The 13,103-nt window shown below is 38.2% G+C and overlaps 3 protein-coding genes across 5 annotated transcripts in view; 1 reads left to right on the top strand and 2 right to left on the bottom strand.

The window, feature by feature from the left end:
• The window catches only part of LOC142349646 (zinc finger FYVE domain-containing protein 1-like), a 482,388-nt gene that overhangs the window by 61,445 nt on the left and 407,840 nt on the right, over nucleotides 1-13,103 (bottom strand). For all 3 annotated transcript variants that reach the window (XM_075401359.1, XM_075401358.1, XM_075401360.1), the window contains exons 2-6: nucleotides 5,388-5,475; nucleotides 4,854-5,325; nucleotides 1,730-1,814; nucleotides 1,522-1,611; nucleotides 1,077-1,199 (exon numbers count right to left, since the gene is read on the bottom strand). In XM_075401359.1, coding sequence (XP_075257474.1) covers nucleotides 1,077-1,199; nucleotides 1,522-1,611; nucleotides 1,730-1,814; nucleotides 4,854-5,325; nucleotides 5,388-5,425 — 808 coding nt within the window. In that variant the 5' untranslated portion in view covers nucleotides 5,426-5,475. The remainder of the gene's footprint in view (nucleotides 1-1,076; nucleotides 1,200-1,521; nucleotides 1,612-1,729; nucleotides 1,815-4,853; nucleotides 5,326-5,387; nucleotides 5,476-13,103) is intronic.
• Nucleotides 1-13,103, top strand: part of LOC142349649 (elongation factor Tu-like) — a 317,975-nt gene that overhangs the window by 159,262 nt on the left and 145,610 nt on the right. The window lies entirely within an intron of this gene.
• Nucleotides 5,600-6,725, bottom strand: LOC142349651 (profilin-4-like). Its single transcript, XM_075401369.1, has 2 exons — nucleotides 6,397-6,725; nucleotides 5,600-5,929 (listed from the first exon to the last, which is right to left on the bottom strand). The coding sequence occupies exons 1-2, from the start codon at nucleotides 6,593-6,595 to the stop codon at nucleotides 5,736-5,738; spliced, it is 393 nt and encodes a 130-aa protein (XP_075257484.1). The 5' UTR covers nucleotides 6,596-6,725; the 3' UTR covers nucleotides 5,600-5,735.

Raw genomic sequence — 13,103 nt, 5'->3', positions numbered from 1 at the left:
AAACTAAACATACCCGGCAGATTGCCGGAAAATAGCCGCCGTTGATTCCAATAAGCATGATTGGGATTGAAAGAATAGAAGATATTGAAAAAAAAAGATTTTTGTATAAGAAAATTTTTTAAGTCCGATTTATTTTGATGGCATTTCGTAGTTGAACATAACGTACTTCTGTTTCTTAGAGAGAGGCTACAGGGGCTACTATCAATACCAACAAGCATTAGAGATGGTAACTGTGACTAATAGGAACGACGTTCAATTAGCGGGGCATCTAAAATTGGGATTTATGGGTTTATCCCGTTTCTACTTCTGACTTCAATTTTTTTATACTGACTCTGTTCATTTTGAATTGCTTTGCTGAGCAACTGATGTTCAAAATCAGTTTTAGCAGAATGAGAGAAGAGAGAAACTGGACTAGAGAAGTCAAAAAGATATCACGCAAAAAGTTGAAAAAGCGGCAAAATGAGGTAAAGCGAAACATTTTTTTATTCGACGAAGTAAAAAAAAAAAAATAGGAGCGCTATAATAGCCGGCTGAGAAGATGAGGCGGCTATTAAACATAACCGACTAACGTCGGGCGAATTGCTCTCAAACGACCGGCGAGCGGTTGGCTTCGTCAGTAGCTAGCCGCGGGGTTGCACCGGGGGGCTTATGGGGGGCAACACTGGGTTGGGGGGCAACAGCGCGGTGGGGGGGGGGGGGCAATAGTGGGGTGGGGGGTCAACAGGGGGGGGGGAGGTGTCTCAACCTCTAAGATCCGCCCTTCACACTATAAGTATAAGTATAAGTCTCCAAAACAGTTTGAGCTGAAACAGAGCTGGAAGGCTCTAAGAGCACTTAATGCCCGCTGGGCGCTACCTGTTTATCCCGTTTTTGAGGACGAAAAGTCAAAAGCGTCAGACGAAAAATTGGTCAAGCGAAAAATCGCATAAAAAAAAGGACCACAGGACTAATATAATTGCTACAAACTTCGTTTGAGAGCAATTAATTATTAAAAGTATTAATATATTTTGTTATAAGAGCATTCAAAACTTTCGCTTACACACTTGGTTAGAAAATTAAGATCATTTTTGACAGACCTGATATGGCGAGAATTTTGACAAGGAGTCGTGACCTGACATTCTGATTATTCGTCACTCCGAGGAGCCCTTCAGTATCCAGCACTAGAGACTTGTTTTCGGGATCATATGCCGCCCAAACGCCTGAAATATACTTTCTAATATGCAAAACCAATCTGCATTATTTACAATGCTCATGGACTCAAACTTCTGATAGCCTTAGGATGGAAATGAAAGAAATTAACATTTGGTTTGGTTTTTTTGGTTGATTTTTCAAAGAAATCTAAAAAAAATTAACTTTCAGGACGAAATATTTAATTGATGTGCTTTCAATCAATCATTTCATTGAAGATCACAGCGAGCGGTTAGCTCGCAGGTCCAATATCTGGTAGGTTATAAATTATGCTCCATTCAATGCTGAATAAGAATTTTCGATAATTTTAGAATAGTCGTCCAGATTACTAACCAACGGTGCCTGTGATTTGCGAACTGCTTGTTTTGAAAACTTCCTTTCCGTCGAAGAACGTATGGTTCAATGTGTGACTTTTTCCATCTCCTAAAGCAAACAAAGACAATTAAAACGTTTTAATGGTGCCATTTTTCAATATTTTTCTGAGCAGCAAAAAGCCAAGTTAAACCAAATATTTTCAATTTTTGACGAAAATAGTAATCACCTGTGTTTCCGAATATGGAAACCACTTTCACTGGGTTGTTTTCAGTACACTGCAATTGGCCAGATAACTCAAAAGCCGAAGGGAACTGAAACATAAAAAATTCTATAACGACCATGAAAACATCAACACTTATAATTTCGAGAGAGTAAATACAGCCAGAAAAACTATTTTTTTGCTCTTCCCATTCAAGATACCGTCTATTTCAAAGGTCTATCAGAGGGAGCGCATTTTGTTATACCCAGCAAATCAAGAACTTTTAAGCGAAAATCATACCAAGATGAATTGTAGGAAAAGCAAGAAAATCCAGACTAACTAGTACTTGTTCGGGTAAACACAAATACGACTAGCCTCGACGCTTTTAAATCTGAAGGTCAAAAAGCATCCCTCTTCGTGTTTCTGCAATTATTGATGCTGAAATAGGCTGCTCAATACTAACAAAAACCATGCTTAACTTTCTAGCTTACAACATTTTTGAGAGAACGTTATATCCACCCATTTTTCAGATCCTAAGTTTTTTTTTGTTTTTCAAGTGACAAAAACGTTGTTTTCAATGACATGAAGCTGTGGTGTAAACAACCTGAAGCTGTGGTGTTGTTTGATTTTTTTTAGTTGCTTGAGATTTAACGCCATTTTATTTATATTGATTTTACTGAAAGTTAAACCGATTGTTTATCTGAAAACAGTAGCACTTGCAGACCACTATGAAGAGATACATATTTATCTACCTCGATTTTCCAAAGCGCTTATTTCAAAAGTACCGATTCAGTTTTTGTCGAGATAATTCACAATTCGTGCTGGTAAAAATGACTGATGAGGTTATTACATCACTTTAGCCCGGATATTAGCACGGGAATTTTTCATGAGGATAAATGGCAGCTTAAGGTTCTCATTTCAAGGTTTTCGTTTGTTTTTTTTTTTCAATACCACAAGTCCGTTGCATAGATATAATTTTCAAACAGTTGCATCAATGAAAAGCTCTTCAAAACTGAATCAATCCTTGAAGAGACTGACATTTTTCATTTAGAAGAAATGCCGCTTCCTATGGTCTTAAAAGCAGGTTTTCATATAATCTAGTTTTCTCGTTCTCGCTAACTGTCAGAAAACAATAACCCTCAGTGCCAAAATCATTCCCACTGATTTAGTTTAGTTAGAGCTTATGATCATTCCATTAAGGAAGCAAACATTCTTTAATTCAAACCAAACGTTTACAAAGTCGTTGTTTAAATTAGATAAAAAATGAGACTCTCTCTAATTTTCATTTTTAAACATTTCTCGGTCAACTAATGAGCTTCGAAAAAACAGGCAGTACAATAACTTTAAAAATGAAAAGATTAAATTATAGTTATCCGTATATAGACAGACTTAATCGATCACAACTTGATGAACGCAGTATATAAATAGAACTCATCAGAGTGCGTATGCTTGTTTTCAGTTCATGTTGCAAAATATGTCTCTATTGAAAAAACATAACCCACTAACGTCGCGCGAATTGCTCTCAAACAACCAGCGAGCAGTTGGCTTCGTCAGTTGATCGCCACGGTTCAGTGAGGTTAGCTTTAACTTAATTGAAGGGGTGTGAGGCATCGGGTGGGGTTCAACGGTGGGAGGGGGTCTTTGGCTGCACCACGGGGCCCTTACGCCCTTAAAGACGTGTGCAGGGGTGGGGGTCAACCTCTAAGAACCACCCTTCAGTCTCAAAACAGTTTCTGTGAATCGCATACTTGGAGGCTAGTAGATTTCAAAGGATCTAAGAGAACTTAATACCCGCTGGGCGCTGCATGTTTTTCCCGTTTTTGAGGTCGAAAAAGTCAAATGCGTCAGACGAAAAACCGGCTAAGCAAAAAATCACATAAAAAAGGCCGTTAGGACTAACATAGTTGCTACAAACTTTGTTTGAGAGCAATCGATGACATAACTTGGTAGGGATGTTTTACTTCTAAGCTTAAGCGTAGGTAAGAAAATTCTTTAGAAGCAGTTCAGCTGTCCATCATGAACGATAACGGAGCATGAATTTTCAGCAGGTTCATTTCATCCCAGCAACCTACATCCTTGCAGGCAGCAAAAACAGTTTCGAAGGAGAACGAAGGAAGAAGAGATACCTTTAAAAATTGTCCTCTCTTAAAAAAAATTGAAAAGGACCGTGTACACCATCCGGCAACGATGGATGTAGGTCGGAACATAAGGGATTATGAGTAGCACTTAGCCGGATGCTGCACTCCAAGCTGTTCCCCTCCAGTGTACAGACGGCCCAGTCACAAAAATAACTAACAAGTGGAGAGGAAAGCATATATATATATATATATATATATATATATATATATATATAATATATATATATATATATATATATATATATATATATATATATATACATAAATATATATATATATATATATAGCACACATAGGGAACTGGTATGCAAGGATTAAAATAAATATTGAATATCAAGGAACAAGCAAAGGATTAAAGTTAAGCAGCCAAACACTCAGTGCAGCCTTCCCACCTCCACGACGGCGCTAATCGAAGTCTCACTGAGAACACGAGGCTTGAGGGCGCGACATCCCCTCAAGCAGAGAACACAGCTCCTCAGAAGTGCGTCGTTCGGATGTAGCTTATAGTGTCGGTCAACGGTTCTCCGCGTTTATCGCTGATCTTGGTTGCGAGTTGTTACATAACGCGCGATGCTGATGGCCCAGCACCGCCCGAGCAAGCAAAAAACAGTGCGTTGAAACTGCTGTGTTCGGTTTCGCGGATTCGCTATTCGTACTTATTTCGCTTGATGCTCTCGTGATATTTGTATGCATCTTTTATGGTCTTAGGGCAGCTCTTCGCGTGAGGGTTGAAGAAATTGTCAATTTAAACCGAAGAATGCACGGTACGTCTCTAGGGTGTTGTAAAAACTGAATTTTTAATCTGATTCCTTAAATTTTCACGTTTCTTAGAACTCAAAGTACCCAGCCAATGAGTTTTTGACAATCTTTCTGTGTAAAGAACTTAGAACAAGGCCGGATGCCAGCGTAGTTATGAACGAGGACTAAATATGGCTATTTGGATGCTTGAAACATTTCTTGTCCAAGGATCATATAAAATTGATAATCATGACTGCTCGTCATTCGTTACTCACCATAAGACGTTCATCGGAGTCCAAAAGCAAAACACTTCTCTCATCTTGAATTGCTATCGATGCAAAATCACCTGGCGATAAGTTGAGATTATCGCCTCTAGGAGACCTCCCGTTTGGTCGTTGATGAAAAGGGTTACAAGCCAAAGTCGGTTGGGGTGTTAGTTCATTCGATGATTCAGTATCACTAGAAAACGAGCGTTTGAAATGGATATCAGATGGATCCAAAACTGCGGTCGCTGAAGCCATTTCATCAACTATTCTCAAATTTTCGTCAGCAAATCCAACCGTAGTTCGCGGGGAAGCCAAAAACTCGTCCAAGCGTACTTTCGAAAGTTTCTGAGGTGCTAATTCGATGAAAGAATGAATGCAACTTTCGAAGGCGAGCAAATCGGTGTTGCAGCTGTTTTCAGAGCACGGAAAGCAAATTTCAAGTTTGCATTTATGACACAACAACTCAGCTGAGTTTGTACATCTAAAAACAATCAATTTGAATTGAGATTACCTATTTCCAGTCGGATGGAAATCCAAAATTACCTTCCGTTGGAACATGAAGCAGAACGATCACGGCTCATGTCTCACAGAGCATTTTAAGGCACCCAAACCCAAATTCACACCTCAATCTGAAAGAAAACATTTGAAGAATCAAACTTAAAAAAATTACAGAAGCAATTTGAAAGACCATAACAATTTGTTTGCTGGTAGATTTATTTGCTCAAATCTATGAAAGGAGCAATAGAAACAAGGAGCAATAGAAAAACATAGATTCGTTCGAAAAAACATTTGCTTACAATCAATTACATTTAAAAACAATTAACATATTTACAATATACAGATCATCATTGTACATGACTCGATTTAGCGCATAACAATAAAACAATAATACTACAATCCTTTAGTTCTAAGATAGGATCCTAACTTTTCAGTTGCCTCTACACACACTGCAGGGAACATAGGTGGAATGTACAAGGATATCAAAATGTACATCTTTGTTTTCACTAATACTAGTCCTGCTTTGCTGGTTGAATGTTTGCAATATATAGAGTCTTCGTCTGCTCTCACAACAGAAAAAATTGTTTCTGAAACAAGCCAATTCTTTCCGACGTTTATAACCACCATACACATCTCCTTTTTCACAATATAACTTTGTTAATACTGGCGGCTACGTGCCATTGTACCCCACAAACAGCATTTGGGTCTTTCTCATTATAGTAACGCTTCAGCTTAATGGTAATATGACGTAAAGCACCCCGTTACCGGAAATATATCATAATAGGGCGGGGTACGACTAAGGGAGTAGCTTAAACAGATATGTTTCCTAAATGCAGTCTCCACAGCAGCAAAAAATTGTCACAGGCCCGGATAAATTTCCAGAAACATTTCATTCAGCGTGGAACAGTAAGTACGAATTAGACTCGCGGGCTTTTGATCATTAATCAATATTGAACAAACAAGACTAGCGGTCAGAGATCTGGCCTGCAAGAGGTGCCTATCATCTGAAAAGATCATTACCTTCAAAAAGATCTGAAAAGATTATTATTATTACCTTGTATTTCAAACCCATCCTCACGGACTTGCGGGGGGTTATTGAATGCATCTACGCAGTTCATGCTATTTTCAATAGAGAGAACAAAATTAGGTGTCGAGTATTTGCAAAGAGAGTCACGAAGAGATATAACAGCAACTCCTTCAACATGCCTTGTGGCAATTAAGCTCTCTTGCACCAGTTGATGGAAGTCAGGCATGTCTGAAAATTAAAAGTCCCGCTAAAAGAACCGCAATACCTCAATCTGTTTTCATCAGCTTTCATCAATACTGGCTTTCATCAATACTGGCTTTTCAAACAATAAAACCCAGTGTCGCGAAGCCCTAAGCCAGCAAACATAGTAGTATAGTAGCCGCCCGTGCAAAGTTAGAAGTTAAGTTATTGAGTAGATCAATATGAAGAAAATTCAGTTTGAATAAATTAAGATTTAATAGAGTGGTTAGCTCTGATGGTAGGTTTGGTGTTCAATGAATGGTGTTATTTAAAACAAACGTTTTCGAACTTTACGTTCATCGTCAGGTTAAAACTGTTTTACAAATTGTTAAAAGATAAAATCAATATGTATTTACATTTGTCTGAGACCACACTTACAACAATTCTAGGAACTATTCTAAAAAATTCAATCGAAATTTTTTCCTTATATACAATATTTAGCCTAATTACAACTCATATTTACATCTGTTATCAATTTATTTAAAAAACATTCCTATTCCGGATTTTTCGATTTTGGCCATGTTCTTGTATTTTTAGGGTTATTCCGAATTTCCCTAAACTTAAGTATCTCTCTTGTGGAGGTTTTGCAAATTTCGTTTTGTCATGCACAAAGTGTTTTTGCCCTATGTATCCTCATCTAGACAAAATTATAATTTGAACTAATATTTTAACGTGAGTTCCCGCCCCCTATATTAATCGCGAGTGTTTAGTGCCGGCTTAAGCATGCTGATGTATATAGCTTCGACAACCATTAGTATTTCTACTGTCTGAAAGGCGTCCAGAATTTTCCTTTCAATGTCATTCGTGGCGCCATGACATGCAACCAGATGTTGACCCACATGTGAATCTTTCTTTTGATGCTCTGTTATCTTTGTGGTAACATGCCGGCTTGTTTGCCCAACATAGATGGATCCGCATCCAATACATTTAATCTCATATACCACGTGGGATTTCAGGTCTCTATCGAAAGATGATTTCAGGGTGGGGAGGCGTGATCTTAATTTCCACGTTGTAAAAACCACTTGCAATTCGCATAGTTTCTTCAATTTGCTTGCAAAGTTTGGAGTAAGGTTGCCTCTGTATTGTACAAAAATACTTGGCTTATCATAAGATCTAGTCTTGCTTTTCTGATGCTCTTTTGGTGTTGCTCTCAATTGGTCTCTACCGTCACTTTTATCCTTTCTAGAGTCTGGTTCACTTTTTTTGAAGACCATCTATCTGGATATTGATTTTTGCTCCAGCAAGTTTTGATCTTTTCAAGAGCCTGATCGAAGGCCAACCAATTACAGGTTGCATTAAAAATCCTATGAATCGTCCTTTGAATCACATTTTTCTTATGCTGAAGCGATGCACAGCTGCGAAAATTCAGTATTATTCCAGTGTCAGTTGGTTTTTGATACCAATGGTAGATGATATAAATATTGCTTCTCACATTTACGTTAATGTCAAGAAAAGCCAAATCCCCTTCCATATTTATTTTTTCTATGGTAATTTGGTTGTTGGGTAATTCGGTTGTTGGGTAATGAATTTGCAAATCTTAAAAACGCGTCCGGTTAAAAACGCGAACCGTGCAAATTTTTAAAGAATTTCATCCCCTCATAACGCTCCACTGTCTATTGGTTGCTGCAATAAGTACAAATGCAAACAACATCCTGCATGTTGGCTTATACCTCATTCGATATCTTTTGGCATATTGCATGAAACCAGTTTTTGCATGACTCAAATTCTACTCCTCTTCCTCGGAAAGTCACTTTCTGGTTACAGTCTTTGCACTTCCCGTTTTGGTCGGCTCAGGAAGTATATTCACTGAGCTCTGGTTTTTGCAGTGATGCCTCAAACGATTTCATACACGCGTTTGCTAGTATTACAGCCATTGATGCACCTATTGCCAGACCATCTGGTTGTACAAACCAAATCCCATTACATTTGAAAAGAACATTCGTCATCGCAAGCTTTAGAAAAATCTTCATGGCGCATCTTGGGATATCTGGAGCTAGGTTGCTTAAATAGAGTTCTCTTAGAGCAATTTCTATAGCTTCTCCAACCAGAACGTTGGTGTACAAACTTTTTACGTCAAGAGATACTATCTGCTTGTCATTTTCAAGTGTGAATAACTCTAAGGCTTTTCTAGCATCTTGCGTGTTGGTTTTAAAGTTTGCGCCCGGTAGTTTCTGGAAAAATGGTGTCAGAAATCTGTTTAAGTTTTCAGAGCTGCTACCAAGTTGGAGAGGTGTATGTTTTTATGTGCTTTTGCCAGGCCATCAAGCCTCGCTGGTTGTAAACCTGTTGACCTGTGTCTTTGATAAATTTTGTCACTGATTTCCCCCTGCCTCATTAACTGTTGCAGGCTGTTATTTATCTGTTTTTCATTTTTGATCAAAATATCATCTTTTGTTCCATTGATTTTATGAAACTGAACTGAGTTCAACACTTCATCAAGTTTTTCCCTGTACGTTGATTTCTTCATCATACAGAAATTGCAGCCTTTGTCAAATGGTACCACCAGCAAATCATTGTCTTTTAGGTGATCATGCAATTTTTGACCCCTCTATCCATTGGGGTTTTGCGTACATTTTTTGCATACCATTTTGCGGACGCCTCAATTTCAACAATTTTCTCACCCTCAGAGTTATTCTCGCGTATCTTATGTATAAATTTGTCTACGTCTGCAAGGAAGTGCACCTCATTATACTTGTCTCTCACAGAGTGTTTAGGTCCAACGGATAGAATGTCAAGTACAAACTTTGGAAGTTCACGGCCATCCATTATCACAACCCTACTCTGGGAGCCATTCCGCAGTGCTCTATCCTGTCTCTCTGACAGTTTATCAAGTTTTCCATTCAGTCTGTTTTGAACCAATACGGAGTGATTCCTTATTTCACGCCTAATGCTGCCAACAACGGATGGCATAGGTTCTTGTCTCACATTCTCCTTAAATTTACTCCTATCTGTCTCATGTTCTTGAACACTTTACGGCTTTTCTCCGCACGATTTATTTCTTGTTTCAGGAGCTTTAATTGAAAACTGTGCACCGCTTGCTCAGAAAAAAATTTCATTTTTAGGAGCGCGAAACCTCAAAAAATCCGGAATTAGATCATTCTTTAGGCAATATTATAAGAATTCAGTTCGGTAATTGCAGCTAGTGACCTTATTTAGGGTTTTCAAGTAATCAAGATAAAGTTTGTAAATGTTTGATTTTTTCAAAATATACCTGATCCACGTCTTTGGTAGGAGCAACCATATACCTCATAGAAGCTCAAGGACAGACACCTCAAAGAAGCTCAAGGACAGGGGGCAATGACGCCCGATTGTTCAGGAGCTCCTGCTCAGTCTGTGTCTGTTGCACCGTCCTCGCCTTGGCTCTCACTTTTCTCTGCATTTTGCCCCAGTTCTTACCTTTTCCGTTCTTGAGCAGCCCTCTTAAATTGAACCAATGGCGTAATACTCTCTCCAGGGTAATAAAAACACTAATCTCCAACCCAGCTTCCTGATGCAGCTCGAATACTTTCCTGGCTGCGTCTTCCTCTTTCTCTTCAAAATCAGGTGATTGGTTAGTACCTCAGACTTCAGCAGCACCTGAAAAATATCCTCTGTGCCTATACGTCGACAGAAAACAATAGCACTGAAGCTGTCTTTGTTCGTTCTAAGAAACGATGTGAACTCCGGCACGCTGCAGGGTTGGTAGTTGTTTGACCTATGACGTGAGATTGTGTTACTTATCAGGTTGTGCCACACTACCAGGTCTTTCCTCTTGCTCAGATGACCCTTCTGAAGGAGATTTGTTGCGTTTTAGAACCAGGTTTTGGACTTTCTGTTGAAAGAGAATCTGGGAACCGACTTAATTTTCCCTAAATTTTTTTGCTGGAATATGGGATACTATCTAAAGCGTGGTGAAGCAAACTTGCAGCCAAAATATGCACCATTGATGAAAATATATAGAATTCATACTCAATAAAACACTAAAAACACTGAAAACTTCTGAAAGTATTTTGCAATTAGCCCTTCTTTAGGCCTTGTTTTCAAAATATTTGACAATACAAATAATGTTAAAGAAACCGATTTGTCAAATTGAATTTACTTCCGTTATTTAAAACAATTTCCCGCTTTGGTCGGTACCCAAATTCAGTTCTATCATCTAGTTCATCAATCAAAGGTCTAAAGGTCTATTTTTTTCTGACACCTATCAACCTTGTGTCAGCCATAAATCAGGTAACAAATCATTTTTTAAACTAAATCTAACCTTGAAACCGAAGATCTTTAGTACATCTTTTTTATATACGTGGGCACTTACCTTGCCTCCTCTTAACAAGAATAGAGTGTACCACTCACTCAAAATGAAACAATATTTTCATTCACAGATCCTGTTATATGAACTTCTTGCTATACGAAATGTTTGTAGCTTCATATGGAAACTTTAATTATCAGTTTTTATCGTACATAACTTATTCTGCCTCTTCAAGTCCAAATATGTTGTACGCTTCTCGCGCTGCATCATTTGTCAGACTTTGATATGCCCGGTTGCTGGTCTTCAAGAACTCTTTGTCTGAACCAGCGTCAGGGTGCGTCAACAGGCTGATTTTGTGGTAGTGTTTTTTGATCTGATCTTTTGAAGCAGATCTTTTTACCAACAAAATCTCATATAGCGTAGCAGGCCGGTTCACAATGGTTTTGTTTGGAATCTCGAACATTCCTCCATGGTCTTTGTTTTGGCCTTTTCGTTTCTAAGCGAAAACGTTTGTCGATAAATGACAGAATTTTTTTCGGCATTCGTTGGCCAAATAGTGGTTGTAGTGTTCCAGCTGCTCAAGCTCTAACCGCAATTGGTCACTCATTTTCTCCATTTTTCGATGGCTTCGTCCTTTTAGCAGCACTGAATTTCAAATCGGCCAACTCTTGCTTCAATACCTCAATGTATTGCTCCTGTACATTATCTCTGGCAGCTTCTGCCGTTAAATTATCTCTTAATGCCTCAAACTTGGCACTCCTTTCGCCCACTACTTATTTTGTGGCGTCTTTGGTCTTGTTGCAACGGTTATCCAGTTACTGTCGAAGCTCGACGAGGTCTTTTTGTTAGTGCTCTTCAACTTCTCTATCAGCGAGCACTGGTTTTGCAGTTCCACTTCGGTCTGCAGAGCACGTGACCGACATTTTGCGGGTGCCAGAAGTTCTAGAGTAGGCACTTTCTGATTCCGCGACAGACAAGTTTCCACTCGATACACACCCGGGGATATTTCGGAAACAATTTTCCACAATTCTGTCAAATAGTACACGTATTCATCAATCTGTGGAATCTTGTTGCCCACTATATTGAATAATAAAACGCTTTTTGCTTCTAAAGATTCTCAATATTTTTCAATCTTGAACTCAAGATTTCCCCCTTTTTTGGTCATTTTTCCCTCTTACCTTTTTTTGTTTTCGAACTCGAGACGTTTCCGTTTTTTTGGTCTTAAACTCCAGACCAGCTTTTTCGGGCTCGAACTCGAGACATTTCTTTTCTTATTCTTTTTTTGGTCTTGAACTCAAGTCAATTTTTTTGGTCCCGAACTCGAGACGTTTAGTTTCTTTTTTTTGGTCTTCAAATCAAGACAACTTTTTCTCTTCCTTTTTTTAAACAACTAATTTTCTTAAGGACTCTTTTATTTCAACCATTTTCTTTTGTTCCCTGCGTTCATTTATTAATTTGTGTAATCGGTTGTTGGTACGTGTTCCCGTTACGGGGTCTCTATTCCGCAATAGTTGTTGCAAAGACGCTGCATTAATAACTAACCCTAAATAGATGAACAATTTAGAAAAATTTTTTCAAATTGAAACATGATGTAGACTGTTAAGACTGACACAGCAATGTCCTTCGCTTTTCAACAAATGTAAAAGTTTTTAGGTTCCGAAAAATTGTTTTTTCGTTCACTGGAAAAACTTCTCGTTGAAACTGGTCGTTCAAGTGAGAAAAGTTTCATGACTGTATTTTCCATCCGAATCTAAGAATGCTTCCGAAATGATAATTCCTTTACTACTATGGCGAACTGTTCGTGCAATTTGACTCTGTTTTATGTGTGTTGTGGAACAAAAGCTCGGATGCAGGTTATCATGACTTACATTTAAGTAACTATTCATCAACCACTGATATATCTTACGATTGAATTTCATCAGCGTTTCTTCATATTGTTGAAAACTGCCGTCTTCTAATTTAACATTTGGGTACAGTGGTTTGCATGCAGCGATTGTATAATTATGATACAGATTTTCTGTAATAAGACCATATATATGATAGAAGAAACGTTCTGACCCTCTATTAACACAAGAAATTTTTCTGTGCAAAAAATAATTTATTTATTAATGCTATCATCTCGGCACTTTTATGAAATTATAGAAGAGATCCTGCTCTTTTAAAGTGAGTTCCTTCCTCGAAGAACGTAACAAATTCACTGACATTGTTTTTTGATATTTCAATCATTGTTTGAATTTTCAGTCGTTAAATTTCGCATTGGAGCGTTCTA

The sequence above is a fragment of the Convolutriloba macropyga genome, chromosome 11, assembly GCF_964194025.1.
Source record: "Convolutriloba macropyga chromosome 11, txConMacr16.3, whole genome shotgun sequence".
NCBI classification, from domain to species: Eukaryota; Metazoa; Xenacoelomorpha; order Acoela; family Convolutidae; genus Convolutriloba; species Convolutriloba macropyga.
The sequence above is the reverse complement of the archived record's forward strand: the minus strand, read 5'-3'. Positions and strand labels throughout refer to the sequence as shown.

What these genes read in the sequence shown, in the direction of transcription:
- LOC142349651 (XM_075401369.1), bottom strand. Translation starts at nt 6,595, where the DNA reads ATGCCTGACTTCCATCAACTGGTGCAAGAGAGCTTAATTGCCACAAGG. An exon ending in GGATGGGTTTGAAATACAAG is followed by an intron (nt 5,930 to 6,396) that starts GTAATAATAATA and finishes GGCTTGTTTCAG; the next exon opens with AAACAATTTTTTCTGTTGTG.